The sequence below is a fragment of the Typopeltis vanoorti genome, chromosome 14 (genome assembly GCF_054136105.1).
Source record: "Typopeltis vanoorti isolate ZY-2024b chromosome 14, IOZ_Tvanoo_1.0, whole genome shotgun sequence".
Lineage (NCBI taxonomy): Eukaryota > Metazoa > Arthropoda > Arachnida > Uropygi > Thelyphonidae > Typopeltis > Typopeltis vanoorti.
In genome coordinates this window covers 66,948,013-66,968,637 of record NC_143562.1, presented here as the reverse complement: position 1 = coordinate 66,968,637, position 20,625 = coordinate 66,948,013, and the positions used below count along the sequence as shown (strand labels likewise).

At 38.6% G+C, this 20,625-nt stretch overlaps 1 protein-coding gene across 3 annotated transcripts in view; it reads left to right on the top strand.

Moving 5' to 3' along the window:
- Positions 1-7,963, top strand: part of Baldspot (elongation of very long chain fatty acids protein baldspot) — a 48,906-nt gene extending 40,943 nt beyond the window's left edge. For all 3 annotated transcript variants that reach the window (XM_090403782.1, XM_090403783.1, XM_090403784.1), the window contains exon 2: positions 6,266-7,963. In XM_090403782.1, coding sequence (XP_090259908.1) covers positions 6,266-7,114 — 849 coding nt within the window. In that variant the 3' untranslated portion in view covers positions 7,115-7,963. The remainder of the gene's footprint in view (positions 1-6,265) is intronic.
- The last annotated feature ends 12,662 nt before the right edge of the window (positions 7,964-20,625 follow it).

The window sequence follows — 20,625 nt, the reverse complement described above, 5'->3', positions numbered from 1 at the left end:
TGACTGGTGAATTGTAGTTTTTTATCGAGCATTACGCCGAGATCTTTGACTGTATTCTGCCATGGGATCTTGACTCCTAGTAAATGTATATCTTCTTTGATCTGAGGCTTCTTTGTAGTGAACAGTATGGCTGAACTCTTCTGTGGGTTTGTTTGGATCCTCAAGTCCATCAACCATTTCTCTAGTAAGTGAATACTGTTTTGGAGTCTTTTGATGGCTAGTTTGGGGCTGAGAGATCTTGCTAATAATGCAGTATCATCTGCATGTAATGCAGTGATTGTTGAGCTTAGGTTTTGAAGGATATCAGCTATATAGATAGAAAACAGCAAGAGGACCAGGAGTGAGCCCTGCGGCACTCCCTCCAGGACCATTGACATAATTTCATTTATTTTGACTTGCCTGAATCTCTCTTTGAGGTATGAGTGAATTATTTTAACTAGATTTGTAGGCATATTGAATGTGACGAGCTTGTAGAGAAGACCCTGATGCCACACCTTATTAAAAGCCTTCGCAGCATCTATAAATAAAGACCGCAGCTGTGCGGAGATTCCGGTTGAAGCATTCAGAGATGAATTCGATCAGCCTGTGAATCTCTTGAATGATGGTGTGGTTTTTTCTAAATCCAAACTGCTCATTAGGAATTATACATAGTTTATACGTTTCTGATTGAAGTCTTGTAAGGATTACTTTTTCTGCGATCTTTCCAAGACTGGACAAGAAACTGATAGGTCTGTAGCTTTCAGGGAGCTGGATATTTTTTCCAATCTTTTTGATTGGCGTGACATCCGCTATCTTCCATGTTAAGGGAAAGTACTTGAGTCTGAGGATGGCATTTATTATGTTGACTAGATGTACAATGGCTTTTCTGGGGAGTAGTTTGATTATTTTGTTAGTGATTCCATCTGAACCTGGAGCCTTATTGTTGTTCAGGTGGGTTATGATATTTATAATTTCTGTTGGAGAAGTGGGTGTGACAGGTTCTAGGTCATCTTTTTGTTGTGTTATGGCCTGCCTGACACTGCGGTAAATCTTGTAGACAAGATTGATGTTCAAATTTTCATAGGGGTTGCACTGAGTTTCCAAGCTGTCTGCCAAAGCCTCTGCCTTTTCCTTGTCAGTATGGGATATTCCTTTCTTGGTCTGAATTGGGGGTAAAAGTTGCCTTTTAGAGCGGAAGGTTCTCAGGAACTTCCAAATGGAGTTGTCCTCTGGGTTCGGTTTCGTTATCTTGGATTCCCAGTCTTGGTTTCGATGTTTTTAGAGAGCTTCACGGACTTGTATGTTTAATTTATTCAGATTTGTTTTATCTTGCGGGGCTCTTGTCTTATGGCACCTCTTTTTGGTTTTGTTTTTCAGTCTGATTAAATCCATGGTTTCCTCTGGGATTCGACCACTAGGCTGAAAGACTGTAGTTTGGGTAACTGACTTTATTGCTTTTTTGATTTGACTGGTAAGGTTGTTTGCAGCAACTTCTATTTCCTGTTTAGTGTGAATAGCAGGGGCTGGGCCAATGTGATGAGGGAAAATACTGGAGGGCTTGTCCCAAGATATGAAAGAGTGGGTAGGGGAGAATTGCTCTTGTGTATACCGACTTTAAGCAGAATAGGGTTGTGATCGGACGAAAGTTCATTTAATGTTTCCAGCTGATATTGGTATCTGATGTTTTTGAGGATGACTATGTCAAGTACATCTGAGCTGTGATGGGTGGGCTCTGTGGGTCCGGCTACAACAATAGAATTTTGTATTGAGTAATGGTTTAGAGTTCGACCTTTGTCGTTGATTGTGGAGCTGAATCAAGCTGTATGCTTGTCATTAAAGTCTCCAGCCATGATGATGGTGTCTGTGGAGTCAAGAATGGAGTCCAAGTCAGATACCAGTAATGGAATGCTGGGCGGATTATATACAGCATAGATTTGATACTGCCAGCATTGCTGGTATGAACTTCAATGCCTGTTATCTCTGGGTTCTTGGTTTGTGGATTGGTCAAAACATTGTGGCTTAGGTAATTTTTAATGTATAGGGCTGTTCCTCCTCCACTGATGGTGAGTCTGTCTGTTTTGTACATAATATAGTTCCGTAACTTGGGATTATTAGCTGGCCTGAGATGTGTTTCATTTACTAATATTATGTCAGGATTGTGTCTGTGAGTGAACTCTTTGCAGTTCTAGGATTTTCTTACTCAGTCTATTAATAGTGATCTGCTAATGGACTGAGTAACAAAAATTCCATCCCAACTCTCTCATGATCCCTGCATGGAATGCAGGGATCATGAGAGAGTTGGGATGGAATTTTCTTTTATTCATTATTGAGGGCTGTCAGAATTGAGTGGGTATCTTGTAGAAATCTTTTCGTGGAGGATGGCGAAGGATTTGTCATACTGAATTCTTGTAACATGGTAGCTAGTGAGGCGGTTAATACTGATGTTAGATTTGAGCTTATTTGATCACGGGATGGAGCAACCTTTGTTCGTGTTGCCTCTGTATAAGTTTTGGGCATTTTCTTTCTTTCCTGAGTTGTCAAGTTGCAGATAATTTGGACCAAGGTGCGACCTGTATGGCTGTCTTGAGCATCGCTGAAATGTGTTGGAAGGGTAGTTTTTGCTGACCCTTGGTTCTTTGGGTGTGCATACCTTGTAGTTGGCAGGGTGAGGTCCTCCACAATTGGAGCATTTAGCTGGTGTGGATGTTGGCTTGGTACACATGACGGTCTGGTGACCCTCGCCGCATTTCAAACACCCGTAATTTGCCTTGCAAAGTTTTGGACATGGCCAAACCTTTGGCACTGCCCAGCCGACGACTTTTTTCTTAGTGGCTCAGTAGAAATTCTGAGGCCACAGATCGCAGTCAGTTCGTATATCTCTTTCTGTGCCTTGTCAATTTCTACGAGCACCAGTGGCATTGGCCGTTTATCTGACCTGAGCATCCTACTCACTTTTACTGGTGTTAGGCCCCGACTCATAAGGTCAGCAGTGATTTCTTCAGAGGTTACCCTGAGAAGTACTACTTTGAGATTCTTTTCACTGGGTAAAGCAAAAGTATGATAAGGAAGACTTTTGTTATCCATTAATCTTGTCAGCTGTCTGTAGTCAGTGACTGAGGCTGGCTGGATTTTGACTCCTTCATCTTGGTTTTTAGCCAAGGAATATGAGATTTTGTGTTCCCTAAGGGCTGATGTGACAGAGGTCCATTGGTCCTTGTCCCTTAGTATAACAGGTGAAACCTTTTGGTGTTTCTCGGGACATCTGGTGTTAGTGAGTCTTCATCCATCTGGTAGTTCTTCGACTTTTGTTAGAATGCTCTCCCTGAGAGTTGTTTTGACAGGGGGATTTTGGTGACAGAGCAGTAATGATTTGTTCTTGTGATATCTCATTTTCCTCCTCCTCTCCATTCTGATCATTAGAGTGAACGTACTGCTTTATAAAACCCGGCCAGTCAGATTCCAACTGGCCTATTATGAGCTTCAGTACCTCTAGGGGACTGCTCCTTATTAAGGATCTGGATCTGCTCTTTGATGTTTTCCATATCAAAGTGGCGATTTCCTGCCAGCAGAAATTGTCCCGTAGACTGAATTGGTCTACTAGCAAAATTTAGTCTTGTTGCGATCTACTAATTGTGGAAAGCAGTATCAGTATCTCACTTGGCCACAGTTTGGAAACCTACTTCCCTATAAAACTTTAAATCCACCACTGGTCCTCATTGCGAGTGGGGCCTGCCGGCCATTTGACCTCTTGCACGTTTCGTGCACAGGGAGAGACAGTAAGAATCAAACTGTGTTAGCGCCAGTGCAATGTGAGATTACTGAGAAACCCTGTATGCAATGTATCAGGCTCAGTCAAAAATAATACTTCCGTTCTCATCAAAAGCCAAAAAAGATTCTCTAGTAATTCTTCTTTAGTCCTTATAAGGACTGGCTTAAAGGGGCGAAGCAAGAAGGCTTTTCATCTTCCCCGTTATCTGTACAGGTAACGGGGACAGTGTAGGAATAAGGTGTTATTGAGCTATTAAAGCTCTGTTCATGGCAGGATGATAACAGCAATAGCCGAGCCTCAGTTAGAACTTCATTGGCTACAGAATTGCCATCCATTACCCTCCAAGGGAATTGGATTGAATGAATCAATCACCGTAATGTGTAAGTAAAGGTGATATCTCAAAAATATCGGACGATCTCTAGGCCACTCATTCGTGGGCGAAAGACCGTCCAAATCTCAGCGTTGGTTCTACTCAGTGAAACTCGATTACCGAGCAGAACCACTCATATTCCGAGGAAAATAATTCACCGGCAAGTACCCCTCAGCGGGCCGTGCCGGAAAACACTTTCCCCGGAGACTCAAAGTGCTCCCTTAAGGCAAAACCTAAGAGAGCGAACTCATTAACCCAGGATAACGGCAACAGCCGAACCTCAGTTAAACTTCATTGGTTCAGCATTGCCATCCGTTACCCTATATATGGGCATCTCATATAAAATCAATCACCGCATCTCACGGTCGATTGTCTAAAAATCCCCAACTGCAAGTTAACACGTGCACGTTAATATAAGTAATTTGTATAAGGAATATAAATAGGTGTTTGATAAATTTAAGATTTTTAATTAACAGATTAAAATGTATAAACGAATTTATTTTGATAAAATTAATGCAGACGTTTTATAATAAAAAATCAGAAATTTAAACATTATAAACAAATAAGAAATATCTTTACTTAACACATATGTATTGTATTGCTTTTGTCCAATAAGAACAGATAATTAACCGCTAATCAGTGGCTACTGTTGGGTTGAATATTGGGTTGTTTTTTATATAGTAACAATTGAATAGGAACAGTAAAAAATTACATTTACAATATTTCCTCAAAGAAGATGTAACAGAAAAAGTTTTTAACATTAAAAAAGTTAATTATTTCATTAATTATTGAACAAATTATTATTTTTATTATCATTAGTGATGAGTAGAATTTGATATATATTATTACGTAGATACGCGATCTAGAAAAGTTTTGTTTTTGTGGTTTTGGTACACTGGCTATAAGAAAACGTTCTGTATCATTCTCTAGGCCTTCACTATAGCCTGAGTCAGAGGAGTAGCTAGAGGGAGGGGGCGGCACTTTGAACCTTTTTGAACTTTTGTAGTTAATTGTAAAATACAGTCTCGAGAAGTCATTTCCAAATATTGTAATACTACAGCGAATTTTCCTCACAATTGCTGTAAGTGTTGCTAGTTGTGAGAGGAGTTTTTCTAAATTAAAATTGATTAAGACCTACATTACTATGAAATAGACTTCGCCAATGTCATCGATTATGCTAACGGAAAAGCAAGAAAAATAACATTTTAGAATGTTGAAATTAAAGTTTTACTTCAAAAATAAACATAGTGTTTTAATTTATTTCCCTATATGTCATTTTGACATTTTGTAGTATTTTTGATGTGTATTAAGAGGGCGGCAAACTCAGGGACCGCCCCGGGCGACAAAAGCTCTAGCTACACCACTGGCCTGAGTTGCTGTTGAGTTCTGATTTTCTAGGTCAGTAGAACTTTGTTCTTTGCAATCCTCGCAAGTGATGCCTACAGCAGACACTTTTTTTTTTTTTAATTTCAATAAAAAATTCCAAGTTCCCAACTTTTGGCTCAAGTTTTATAATAAAATATTCTGTTGACCTATACATATATATTCACTGTCCTAACTGCGTCATCTTACCACTGTAGACGGATTAACCGGTCACTAAATGGATAGTTGCACAATGTCGTACGGTCAATAGCTATCAGATGCATTATTAAAGCTATGCATATTTAGTGTGATGCAGCTTACTTATTCAACTTGTTCCGGTGTTTCTTGTCAATACCCATAAAAGTTAATTGTAATCTTACTCGTCAAGCAAGTGTTTGTTCCCGTAATTGATATACTTAACGACCCACATTGCACTATTTGTTCATTCAGAATTAGTTTTTGTTGAAAAGTGTGAACATTTCTGGTATCCAACGTGGACAACGCCTATTCAGTTGGTGAACCTGCTCTACAGATGAATATTAAAACAAGTTTGGTTGAAGGAACGTTGGCTACAACACCCAGTCTGGTTGTTATGGAAACACCCAGTCTGGCTGTGATTATTATTTATATATATTATTATATTTATATTTTATATTTAACATTAAGAGATATGTCAAGAAGGATCCATGTATGATCCGATAGATGTAAACAAATATATAATTTATTTTGCACATACTATTAAAGCTGTTTGTTAAAAAAATCAATTTTTTTTATGTTTTGTTTAGGCTGCATTAACCATGGCCATGGTAAGCGATATGAGAGAGTCACCGTCTTCTCCTAACTATTCCATTATCTTTGACTTTGAAAGGAATTTCGACAAGAGTCTCAAAAGAGAATGGATGGTACAACACTGGCATCAAGCATTCTATTATGTTGGTATTTACATGTTGGTGATCTTCGGAGGTCAAGCATACATGCAATCGAGACCTCGATTCCAGTTGCAACGGGTTCTGGCAGCTTGGAACATCTTCTTGGCAGTGTTTAGCATCTTCGGCATGTTGCGTACTTTACCAGAACTGGTTCACGTACTTCGGGTGTTTGGCTTCACTCATTCGGTTTGTAATCCCAGCTTCATCGAAGAAACCAAAGTGAGCGGATTTTGGACCTGGATGTTCACTTTGTCCAAAGTTCCCGAGTTAGGCGACACCATCTTCATTGTTCTACGAAAGCAGCAACTCATCTTTCTGCACTGGTACCACCACATTACCGTACTCCTGTTCACGTGGTACAGCTACACGGAACACATCGCTCCAGCCCGCTGGTTTGTCGTTATGAATTACTTCGCCCACTCACTAATGTACACCTACTACGCTCTGAGAGCAATGCGTGTCAAAATGCCTCGTTGGGTTGCCATGGTGATCACTACATCGCAAATAGCGCAGATGGTGAACGGTTGTTTTGTCAGTTACTGGGCTTACATGACCAGACAGGGAGGAGAATTCTGTCAGCTTCCGGATGATATCGCCAACTTCGCTATTCTCATGTATCTGTCGTACTTCGTACTCTTCGCCAGATTCTTCTATCACGCGTATATCATGTCTCAAAGAGGTGCACAGACCAAGAAGTTGGATTGATGACGAATCTTTACTGGACGTTTTAGAGTGTGTTGAACATTTATTCCAAGTGTTTAAAGGAACTTCGAAAACTCTCTGTTGTAAAGTGCGTAGGGGATGGGGGGGGGACAGCTATCGAGTCAAACTGGGGTTTCAGTCAGCAACTTCTGGTTTCCTGTTCGTATCGCCTGACAGTCCTCAAAATATATTAAACGTTTTTTCGGTCAAAGTTCTAGATATCGCACGAGCTCTTAAAAAAAAAAGGGGGAGGGAGGGGAAGGTGCTTATCACCCCACAACTGCTGTCCAATAGCACAACAAATATTCCTCTCCACTCAATCCATTAATATTGTATATTAGGGCTTGTGGGTTTACCAAAACACACACACTTTTAATTTGCATACCCTCTCTCTCTAACCAAAATTGTTCGTGTAATTAAGATGACTTTGTCATTTAAAGCCAATATTTTACATTCCCGGTACTAAAAAAAAAAAATAATGTGGTCCGGTTTCTACTACTTTGTATATTATATTTCTTTGTACATAAGGCTATTTCGACTTTTTTTTTTAATTTAATTATTGTGTTACGTTTCATATAAAATGCATTTAATGAGTTATTTGTTAATTTTTAACATAATAGAGATGTGCCTGAAAAATATTTCTGGACCTTCCTATTGGTCTAAATAAAACACGTGACTATCCTAACGTTGTCTTAGACCAGACATGTTAGCTTATAACGTACAGAAGCCATAGCCTATTAATAGTATTCAAACTGCTTGACAAATCAGTTTGAAATCTAGAATCTAAGCACTTATTCACCTTATTCAGTGATATATGAGAAGCTAATAAATCTAAACTTTCGTAAAAGTCCAGTGGTGATATTTTCTTTGGGATTGATTTGACGCTGATACATAACATAACACTCAACGATATTTATATTTGCAAGATATTTTATTAAATATGGTGTTGTATGAACTTTGCGATTATTACAGTAATACAGATATTCACGAAATAAAGTTTTTTTTTTTTTTTTAGTTAGAAAATTTTCCTTACATACATAGTATATATGAAACATTTAAGATTTCAGCAAAATTGGAAGGCCATATGTGGTTTTTCCTTCCACTCAGAAACCTGTTCTGAGTGGAAGTATGCCGATGCATCGTATTAGGACGTTGCATATTTTTCTGTGTCAGTGCTCCTGATACATTATTTTGAATTACTCAAAATCGTCAATATCAGTCAATTAACTTACCAGGACCGTTTATCTTTTCTATTATTTATTCTCTCTCTTTTCTTTTTTTACTAATAACAATTTAGAATGATAAACTAGTGTTTCCAGATTTAAACAAATACAGAAATAAAATATCTTTCATCACAGCTATTTGAAAACGATTTATTCGTAATTTTCAGGCACGAACAATTGTGGAAAAGTATAAATATTAAGCGGAAATGAAAAAATTGAGATGGTAAGCGACGTATGAAAATGCTTCAGGCAGTCATTTTTGTTAAAATTCTATGTGGGCGATATAAATGTTTGAATATATGAGCACAAAAGCAATTATTTGCTGAAATAAATTACTGACATACTACAGTAAATATTTAGCTGTTACCCGCTTAGATAATAAATATTAGCCTGCGGTAACAAAGTATAAAATTATGTTTCTGATACAAGTATGTCATTGTGCAGAAGAATTGCTATAAAGACAACAGCAGCAGCTTATCGAGAGAAAAAAAAATCTGGCAAAAAAAAAAAAAAAAAAAAAATCTGTTTTTTTTTTTTTTTTTCTGGCAGAAAACAGAAAACAACAATCAATTGCTTCAATTTCGCCATCAACTGAAGAATACACTTGATTGATATTGTCAGCTGTATTCACAAACATCCATATCACGTGGGACTTGAACCCATAGCTTGATCTGAGAGAGTGATGATGCTCTCCAGGGTTATCTAGAGGGGGCAGCAAATGCATATGTTGGATGAGATACTGTATTCTACGTATTCTATTACCAGTTTGAATACTGTGACTAATGTAAGCAAACATTCAAAATCTTTGCGCGTATGCAAAAATTAAGTACACTTATATGGATCGGTTTGTTTTTTAACATTAGTTCTAACATACCAGATCTAAGAGGGAAAAAATGTGAGAATTTTTTCCCTAGTAGCTATAGGAATTAACCTCGTGACGAATGCATGACGTCTGACCAAGAATGAGGTCAATTATTAATAATAAAAAAAATATAAAAAAATAATTTTCACTTTCAGTTGCTATTTAGATTGCATATATTTGGTATAATAGAGTATAATTTTCTTCTTATTTATTTATTTTATTATTTTTTTTTTTAATTTTTGGCTTAAACCAAAACTGAAATACTTGACAATTTTGCTAAAAATCTCAAATACTGAAACGTCGAAATCCATTCAGGCAAAATACTTCTGTTTTATACACTTTTAAACACATAGAAATGACTTTAATAGATGCTTATGCATTTGTGTCGAAGCATTTAATCGAATAAAATTAGTTAAGCGAATATTTTAGCAGTTCTCGCAACCGTTGTTACAGATAAAATAAATTGCAAAAAAAAAAAAAAAAGCGTACATGTCAATAAATCGTAGATTTAACAATGTTCAAAAGCAATTCATTATTAAAACAGGAAAACGTCTAAGCTCTTGCAACATGCAAGTGTTATGACCTTTCCAGTCGCAGTTCTGCTTATGTTGAAATACGTATTGAGTAAGATATGGTAACGGTCGTGGCAGATTACTGATCTAGGTCAATCCTCTCATGAAATATCACGACGTCTTAGGTCAAATAATTTCATTATCGAACAAGAGTAGGGCGGAATAATAAACAATAAATAAAAAACATTTCAGAAGCTTCAGTAATAGATATTTCATTTAATCGTTTACTTCCTCCATAACTCCAAGGACCTATATAAGGATGCATTTATACTGAAGATTAACTTGTCTCATACGAGGGTGCCTGCACGCTTTCCTCCGAGAACTATTAAAACAGTCAAACCAGTCTTGGAGAACACATACAATTTACAAATACTTCACAGCCATAGATCTTCGGAATATTTATAAATAATCCGACTCTAAGTTTAAATGAATAGATTATAATTGGCTGATATGCAATATCAACCAATTATTTCAAAGATGACTGTTTATTTATAGTTAATCTTCGGAGGATTTATAGATCGTGACTATTTTTTTTTTCTGTTATGGAGATTAAAAAAATCAGAAAAAAAATGACACCATATATAAGGTAAAATGTATTGAATGGATAATAAACAAACTTTGAATTTTATAAAAGTCGATTTTAAACCTTTGAAGGTGAAATATATGAAGTTACTACACTGGTGTCCAAAAGCTAAGGACGAACTACATTTTTACCTTTATATGAAAAAAAAAAAATGATGACTACAGTTAAATGTGGACATAAATTTATTGACAGCATACTAATAAATTATATTACACAAAAATGTGTCAGACATTTCATACAAATTAAACTGCAATACGTTTTTGGCGAAAGTTAAACATTTCCTAAGGACGTAGTTAAGGAATTAATGTACAGTGCTTACAGAAAACTGTGCGGAGAGGCATTTTACTATGAAACACGGACACCCCGAACTGCGATGCAGCTCTCACAACGTAGTATGATGCTTAGCACCAAGGGATTCAGGAGTCTTGAGACAAATTGGTCCACTCCTCCTTCGGAGCAAGGATAAAGCTTTGTTTGTTTTCTGGAGGAGAATTTCGAGAAGCAATGCGTCTTCCTATTGCGTTCAAAACAGTTCTATGAAATTAAGATCTGGGGAGCGTGCTGGCCACTAGATTCAATTAATACCCTCTGTCTCCAGAAGTATCGCCACTCCTAGTGTAAGATGTGGTGTAGAATTGTCATCCATAAAAATGAATTCTTCGCCTACAGCACCACGGAACAATCGAACACGAAGTTGATGAATTTCGTTGCATTATCGATTACCAGTCATAGCACCTTTTTTCCAGCACCTGTAGCTCGATGCGTCAATTAAGCATAATGCCTTCCACACACCATAACCCGCAGCACCGCCGTATATCTATCCTTTTCAAGAACATTCTCGCGATGGTAAGCAGTACCACTTACACGCCAGATCAAATGTCATTCATCTGGAATCGGAGGAAAGACTAAAATACTTCTCATATAAAGAAGTACATTTAGTCCATTGCTGTCTTGTCTAATTTTTTATGGCCATAACATCACTGAAAACATGCTCTACGATGAGCTGTGGATAAAGGGACGCAGACTACAGCCTTTCGGGCGTATAGGCCTATTTGTCTCGGACGTCTTGCAGTTTGTGGAGATATCCTGTGCTTGAATGGAGTTGACTGGCAAGCTGACCTGTCATAATGCGCCCATTACTTTTTGCTGTTATAACCAAAAATATGTCTTCATTCTTCGTGGACGACCTCTTAATAAATGTTTGGAACACATTCCATTGGTTTGAAACGCTGCCCAGATCAGGGATACAACGCTATGCGAGATTCCAATTTTTCTGGTAATATCAGTAATTCTGTGGCCTTCTTCAAGCTTTACAATATTCTTCCCCGAGTGAAATTATCTAGATCAGCGTTCTTCAACCTTTTTACACCTGCGGACCGGGGAAAATAGGAGAAATTTTTCGCTGACCGGCTGACGGCTAAGACAGAAACATAAACCAATGTAGATAGTATTTTATTTATTAAATCCAATGTTGTAAAATTACAATTTTTAGCACACTGCTGTTTAGAGGTAGAAATTTTGATATACGTCGCTGGAGTGTTGTTTCTGAGAGACGAAGAAATTTTTGGCGGACCGCCAGAAAATTTCCGCGGACCACAGATTGAAGAACAAGGATTTAGATGATGTCTTCGATGCATTACAAGTCCACCAAGTTTGCCACTTGAATTCCTTCACGAAAAGAGCTTCCTTCAAACACAATTCGCTTAGCTTGGAGCATCCTGTTGAGTGCTACCACGTGACCCATTTGAGCGAGATTCGAAAATTTGAATGCGTATTCAGTTATAAAAAAATCTATTTGTTGTGTAATATTCAAGCTTCATCAAAAGGATATACGGCTGATTTAAAAATATTCACTTAAAACAAAAGTGGCTCAATAAAAGTACAGTCATGGGGATGCATGCTACACGTGAAACTACAATAAAGGAATCAACTGTCAATGTAGTGAAGGAATAAAAATACCGCAGGTATTTTAATTCCTTAAAATTAAACCGGTTCAAAGCTTCATCAAAACCGACTGAGCTACGATTGCTCAAACTAATAGAAATAATATTACCCAAATCAGTTTTTTTTACAGACTTAACGGAGTAAATAACTAAGGAAAAGCCAAAATAATAAAATAATATAAAAAATGGATTTTCAAATAATAACCAACACATTTGTAGAACAATGTGAAAACTGATATTAGTAATAAATGCATTAGGATTAAAAGATCAAGATGACGAACAGATAACTGATGAAACTGTGTTGCTGAAATCCTAAAATGAAAACACCAAAATAAAAGCGGAACATAAAAATATCTGAAAATTATAAAGGCATTTTTATGATGGAAATTACTTTAGAAATCACAAAAGTAGATTTCAAATATATACTTTTTTTTTTTTTTTGCTAGATGGGTGAAGCAAGAATGCTTTTCATATTCCCCGTTATCTGTAGAGGAAAATGAAAATGTATGGATGGGGTAATATAGAGCTATAAGCTCTGATCATAGCAGGAGGGTAACAGCAATAGCCTAGCCTCAGTTAAAACTTCATTGGCTACAGCACTGCCATCCATTACCCTCCCTGGGTACCCGTTTTAGTAGCCTCGTACGACAAGCATGGGCTACAGGGGAAATTTTTAAGTAAAGCCCTTTCTAAAAATTAAGACGATCCCACAGACTACTCCCTACGAGTGACCAAAATATCGTCCAACTCAGCAACCCCCCACCACCACCACCGCTGAGCAGAACCACTCATATTCCAGGGAAAGGCATCCACCGAGAAGGTCCCACACGGGCCGCGCCGGAAAACACCTTACCCGGAGACTCAAAATGCTCTCTCGGGGCAAACCCCCCGAAATCTATCTAAGCCCCTCCTCACCGGGAGCAAATTTCCGGAAGAAACCTAAGAGAGCGAAACTCTGCATCGATTTTAGTCGCCTCTTACGACATGCATGGGTTGCAGTGAGCTATTCTTGGCCCGGCCACCACACGGGGTCAAATATACTATATGTTAAAGATTATCAATAATATAAATAATATTATCTTATAAAGCGACTGGTATATTGAATAAAAAGTGAAATTAAAGAAATACAATTGCCATAAATCCTAAAAATAATATTTAAAAAAATTAATATTAAATAACATTTCAAATAAATTTTAAAGAAATATTTCTTAGAATTTATTGTTACGCCATAAAAAAGCAGTTTAGTGTAGATGAAAGTCCCATTTGGAACGGTGATATACATATTGTAATTTTCACTAGTTTTTTTTTTATTATTATTTTATTGCATGGTCAAAAATAATCAGATAAAAACAATACAATAATATTTTTAAAAAATACCAACAGAATAATGAGAAGGGAGGAGGGGTATAAATTACTTCCAGCCAAGAACATTGTAAATGGCGTTGATGCCATAATTAATCGCGTCTGAAGCAAATCCTAATTAGAATTTAAATATTAAAATAAATCAGAAAAAATGTTAATGATTTCTCTTAGAATTGGATTAAACATCAATGAAATTAAATAAATTAAAAGAATATCAGTAGGCACGTTTTTTATTTTTATTTATTTATTTTTTTAATCGAAAGGTCTTACCAGCAAGTGGCATAGCCTGCTGTAAAAAGCAGAATGTGACAATCGAGTTTTACATCTGGAAAGAAAAAAACCGCTGAATCTGTAACTGATTACGTAATAGGAAATAAAAAAAAAAGTAACAACTCTAATTACAGATGTCATCTAATTACAGATGTTCATAACAGCCCGTTTTATGTTCTCTTTCAAGACATGCAAGTTGGGAATGCCACCAACATACACAACGGATTTCAAATACCCCCCCCCCCAACCAAAAGTCACATGGAGTGATGTCCGGGGATCGAAGCGGCCATGCCGTCGGAAAGAACTGAATGATAACCCTCTCATTACTGAAATGCTAACGTAAAAGGCGCTGTACTGAACGTTCAATGTGTGGCCGTGCTCCATCCTATATAAAAATTATGGAGTCCAAGCATTGTCTTTGCTACAATGCAGGAATGACAAAAATTTCCAGCATTCTTCCATAAATCTCTCCAGTAATGGAACAGATTACAGCATCTGTAGGGGTTATACGCTCAAAATAGTATGGTCCTATTATGAAATCGGCTGTGAAGCCACACCACACGGTTACTTTTGGAGATTGCAGTGATACTTGCTGGATTGCTTAGGATGTTCAGATGCCCAAATTCTGCAGTTTGTGAGTGTTGACCGACCCATTCAGATAAAAATGAGCCTCATCACCCCACAATATTCTCCAAGGCCAGTCGAATTCCATTCAGACAAGAAACGTTAGCGCGAAGGTCATGCGCTTATCATAATCTGCGGTAGTTAGTGCTTGCACACGACTGAACTTATACGGATAGAAGTGAAGCATTTTCCGTAAGATTTTCCAGATTGTACCATAAGCCATTTCAAGTTTGCGAGCTATGGCATGAGCGGTTGGACCAGTACTGGTCCCTGTGTTGTCGAACACCGCAGTAGCAACGTCTGTTACTGTCTCTTCTTGCACTGCATTCCGTCCTCTGCCAGGTCCAACTCCTAGTGATCCAGTTTCTTCAAACTTCTTAATCATAGCTCTCAGTGCTACAGCTGACATAGGACCTGTATGCAAGTTATGAAGCCTTCTAAATTCCCGAAGGGCCGCTACGGCATCGCGCTGTTTAAGGTAAAACAACTTATCAAGTAAAGCACGCTGAGGCAAGGTAGGAGGCATATTGAGCACAATTCGTCAGTCATTCGCATAACTGCCTGAAAGTTCCCAATCCCTTTTTAAGTGGATTTGGTGGCGCTGCTGTCACGTACGCGCTGTAAATTTTGCATAATCCTTTTTACCTGCATTTACTGCAAATATTTGACTGCTTTTGGCTCCACCAGCGCCAAAATTTCCCCTATCGGCGACTTTTGGTACTAAACATTTTTTTCGCGGAATTCATTTCCCCATGCCTTCGAAAGTCTCAATATAAAATGTGGTCTCATTCCGTGTATTAATTTTAGCTACAGATGCCTCCAAAGAGGGAAAGTTAATTTATGGCCACCCTGTAGAAAGTATATTTAAAATAAAATTGCTATTAGAAAACTATATCAAAGAATACTAGAAGAGAATTACTAGAGATAAGAGTAAATGCTGAAATAAAATAGAATATATGTAAGATAATAAAGTCAATGACAGCGCAAAAACTTTTTTTAAGTCCGTTTGTGTTCCGCTTGGAACACAAACGGACTTAGAAACAAGATTCTGCAACTCCAAGAGTTTGCACAAAGATACAACCCAGACATCATCTTAATAAACGAATCCCACTTAAGACCAGCAGACAACCCCAAAGTTAGAGGATACCTCCTCCACAGAAATGACAGAATAAACTACAGAGGAGGAGGCACCGCCATTTTCATAAAAAACCACATCGATCACCACTCTGTAACCAGCCCCTCAACCAAAAATCTAGAGCTCACAGGAATAGTAGTACCCACTACCTCAGCTGGGAAACTAACACTTTATGCAGCTTACAACCCTCCATCAAAGAATGTACTATATTCAGATCTAGATACCGTCCTAGGCAATAAAGATCAACTCATCATTGCCGGTGATCTAAACGCGAAACACCCGGCATGGAACAGTAAAACCACAAACAGAAACGGCTACACACTCTTCAGCTACTCCAGTTCAAATTATGCAGTGGTGGCAGGCCCTGCAGAACCAACACATCATAGTACGTATGGCACAGCCGACATACTTGACATTGCTATATTACAAAATATTAAGTTACAGTATAGCCTAGACTCTTTAAACGAGCTGACATCTGATCACAACCCAATCCTGCCCCAGCTGGGAAAGCAAGAACAACTGCTGCCTTCTCCCCACTCCTTTATTTCATGGAAAAAACTAACAGAAGTACTATCAGTACACATTGGACCTGTCCCTCACATCAGATCCATAAAAGAAATTGAAAATGCTGTCAAAAGCCTGACTCAGCAAATCAACACACAGCCATAAAGGTTGTCACCTCTACCAAAACCACTCTTAAGCCAAACGGACTACCAGAAGACATCATGGATTTAATTAGGAACAAAAACAAAGCAAGGAAAAGGAACCACAACACCTGTGCACCTCAGGACAAAAAGATCCTCAATAAACTTAACAATGAAGTAAGAGAAGCACTTAAAGCTCACAGGAACGAAACATGGGAAGCCAAACTAGCCTCTGTATCACCCGGCGAACACTCCATCTGGAACATATTAAGAAGTCTCGGAAACAAAAACAAATCTCTTACCCCACTCAAGTCAGACATGGGACCAGTACACACGGACACAGAAAAAGCTGAAGAAATAGCAAAGAACCTAGAAAAACCAGTGTAGCCCTACATACGACAACTTGGACTTCAAGCATGTCTATAAAATCCACCTCCATGTCAGACATGCACTGAAAGTCACCGATACCTGCAACAACATACCTCCAAACACCTCACCAACGGAAATCTATGAAGTTCTAAAGAAGCTAAAGAATAAAAAAGCCCCTGGCCCAGATGGCATATCAAATAGAATAATTGAACTGCTGCCCCGAAGAGCTGTCGTATATCTCACCACCATAATCAACGCCATGTTCCGATTTAACTATTTCCCCAGCTATTGGAAAGTCGCAGATGTGGTCCCAGTGCATAAACCAGGTAAAGATCCACACCTGCCTGAAAGGTATCGACACATCAGCCTAATCTCAAACTTAGGCAAAATTGCCGAAAAAATCATTCTCTCTAAACTCCAAGCATCAGTAAATGAGTTAAATATCATTCCTAAGGAACAATTTGGCTTTAGACAACATCACAGTACTACTCAACAAATTCATAGGATAATTGAGTACATCACCACCGGTTACAATTGGCACCAGCACACTAGAGCAGTCTTCCTTGACATAGCAAAAGCTTTTGACAAGATATGGCACTTGGGATTACTACACAAACTCATTTCAGCAGGCATACCATCAAGTATCGTCCACCCAATTAAATCTTACCTCCAGGACAGACACATACAAGTCAAAATAAATGGTACAGTTTCAAGTCAGCGACGGATCTCTGCAGGAGTTCCTCAAGGTTCCCTACTGGCACCGATCTTATTCTCGATATATATGGCAGACATCCCACACAACCCAATGTCATCCATCTCAGCACTTTATGCGGATGACACAGCAGTACTTGCCAGATCTCTACGACCACATCTTGTCACTAAAAAACTGCAAGAAAACCTGCTACAACTAGAAATGGTTCTCCAAATGGAGATTACAAGTGAATCCCCAAAAGAGTGTAGCGATACTTTTCACCAGAAGAATGGCAACTCCCATGGGGGACCTTTATCTATTCAACACCAAAATCCCCTGGCAAACAGAAACAAAATATCTTGGAGTAATTCTGGACAAAAGATTAACGTTCAACCCACACATCAAAGCCTTATGCACGAAGGCATCTAAAACCATTGCACAACTTTACCCTCTAATAAATAGAAAAAGTAAACTAAATACCAGAATCAAAGTGCTCCTCTACCTGCTGACGATTCGCCCCATGGTGACATATGCATCTCCAGCCTGAAGCCACATATCCAACACCAACATCCTCAGGCTACAGAGAGTGTAAAATAGGTGTTTGCGCATGATATTGGATGCAACGTGGTTTGTAAGGAACGTACAACGTCATAGAGATACATACATCCCTTATCTACTCCTTCCTACTAACTACAGCAGAAAAATTCTTCTCAAAGATCTCCACACACCTGAACGATCTAGTTAAACAGGCAGCAAACTATGAAGAAACTGACCTCTTGAAATACAAGAGGCCAAAAGCCATCCTAAATACTTGCAACAATGACTAATTTCCGTCCCCCCCCCCAGGGCGAGCTCTCGGCTCATAAATTTTTCCTTCAATTCATCCTTCCTATCAGACAATGGGGAATAAAGGCATCTTGCTTCACCCTTCTGGCCAATGATGTTATGTTATGTACTAAAGTCTGCCAGAGATTCGGGCATGCCCAAAAACTGTGCAGAGCTGCCTACAGATGCCTAAAATGCGGTGAGGGTCACCAAACTAACTCCTGCACCAAGCCCAGATCCACACCCGCTTGCTGTGCCAATTGTAGAGGACCACATCCCTCTAATTACAAGGGATACCTTTTCTATCCAAAAAACCGTGGATCAACAAGAACGAACCACGTTCCTCCAAGCAATGACACAAACAACGAAACAGGTCGCCCTCCAGATCATAGTACCTCACATTCGGCAACACAGGAAGGCACTCGACCTTCATTCCATGTCCAAATCATATGCGGAAGCGGTAAGAACCCAGACTCCTTCATCACAAGAACGAACAAGCTTTAATCTCACATCAGCTTTAACCTCGTCACTTGCAACAATGCTGCATGAATTCAGCAAAACAAGCACCTCAATCATCTTCCAGAAAGAGATTCTATCTAGAAACCCAATCAATATTAACAGCTATAATATTTAAAAAATGTAAACATTATTTTCTCATGATAACAGCAAAGAATGCCAATGGCTTAACAAATAAAATTCTCGAGCTGCAAGAATTCGCAAAAAGATACAATCCAGACATAATCTTGATCAGTGAATCCCACCTCAGACCATCAAACAACCCAGAACTAAGAGGTTATATTTTATATAGGACAGACAGACTTAACTCTAGTGGAGGCGGCACAGCTATTTTTATTAAAAATTATTTGAGCCACAACTCGCTGATCAACCCCCAAACTCTAAACCTTGAGGTGACAGGTGTTGAGGTGCACACTAATAACACAGGCAAACTCAAAATCTATGCAGCGTACAATCCTCCCAACAATCCACTATTGACAGCTGACTTAGACTCCATCCTCGGCTCCACGGATTCCATAATTATAGCAGGAGACCTAAACTCCAAACATACGGCCTGGTTCAGTTCGTCAATCAACTCCAAAGGCCGTACCTTATTCAACTACACGTTACTCAACTCATCAATAGTAGCTGGACCCACCGAGCCCACTCACTACAGCCCATCAAGAAGTTCTGATGTATTAGACATAGTTATCCTCAGAGACATCAAATATCAATACCAGCTGGAGACATTAGAAGAGCTTAACTCAGATCATAATCCCATCCTGCTCAGGTTAGGACTTCAAGATCAGCTCTCTCCCCATCATTCTTTCTTACCATGGGACAAGCTCTCTAAGGTTCTCCCAGTCCACATCGGTCCACTCTCTGTCATTCGTAAAAAAGAAGAAATAGACCAAACTGTAAGCAACTTAACTAGGCAAATCAACACATCAATAGCATCAGTCACTTAAACCACTGTCTTCCACGCTCCCAACTGGATCCCAGAAGAGATAATGGACCTGGTTAGGGTCAAAAATAAAGCCAGAAAGCGATATCATAACACCAGAGCCCCGCAGGACAAAACAACCTTAAACAACCTGAACAGACAGGTTCGAGAAGCCCTCAAGATGCACAGGAATTCCAAATGGGAATCCAAACTCAGGGAAATCAACCCAGAAGACAACTCCATGTGGAAGTTTGTAAAATCTCTTCGTACCAAAAGACAACCACTTCCCCCTTTGAAGGCCAATCTTGAAATTGCACACTCAGATGAAGAAAAAGTAGAAACCCTAATTGACAATCTGGAAAATCAATGCAGCCCATCTTACGTAAACTTAAATACAATCTTATTTACAAAATTCATCGTAAAATTAGAATTGCACTAAGACAGCCTAAGGATGATTCAGAAACCATCACCCCCACATCTCCAACAGAAATAATAAATATTATTTCCCATCTGAAGAATATAAAGGCTCCCGACCCTGACGGCATTACCAATAGAATAATAAAGCTACTCCCACAGAAAGCCATAATTCATCTAGTTAATATTACCAATTCCATTTTAAGATTCCAGTACTTTCCCACAGATTGGAATCGCGGATATTATACCTCTGAAAAAAGCCTGGTAATAACCCACAACTTCCTCAAAGCTACAGGTCCATCAGTCTTCTTTCCTGTCTTGGCAAAGTAATAGAAAAGGTCATCCTATCAAGACTACAATCAGCAGTGGATAAACAGAAAATAATCCCAAATGAGCAGTTTGGGTTCCGCAAAGCTCACAACACAGTACAGCAAATTGGCCGACTAACAGAACATATCACTCATGGTTTTAACTGGCACCTTCACACTGCTGCTGTATTTATGGATGTTGCCAAGGCCTTTGATAAGGTCTAGCATCAAGGCCTTATCTTCAAACTAAT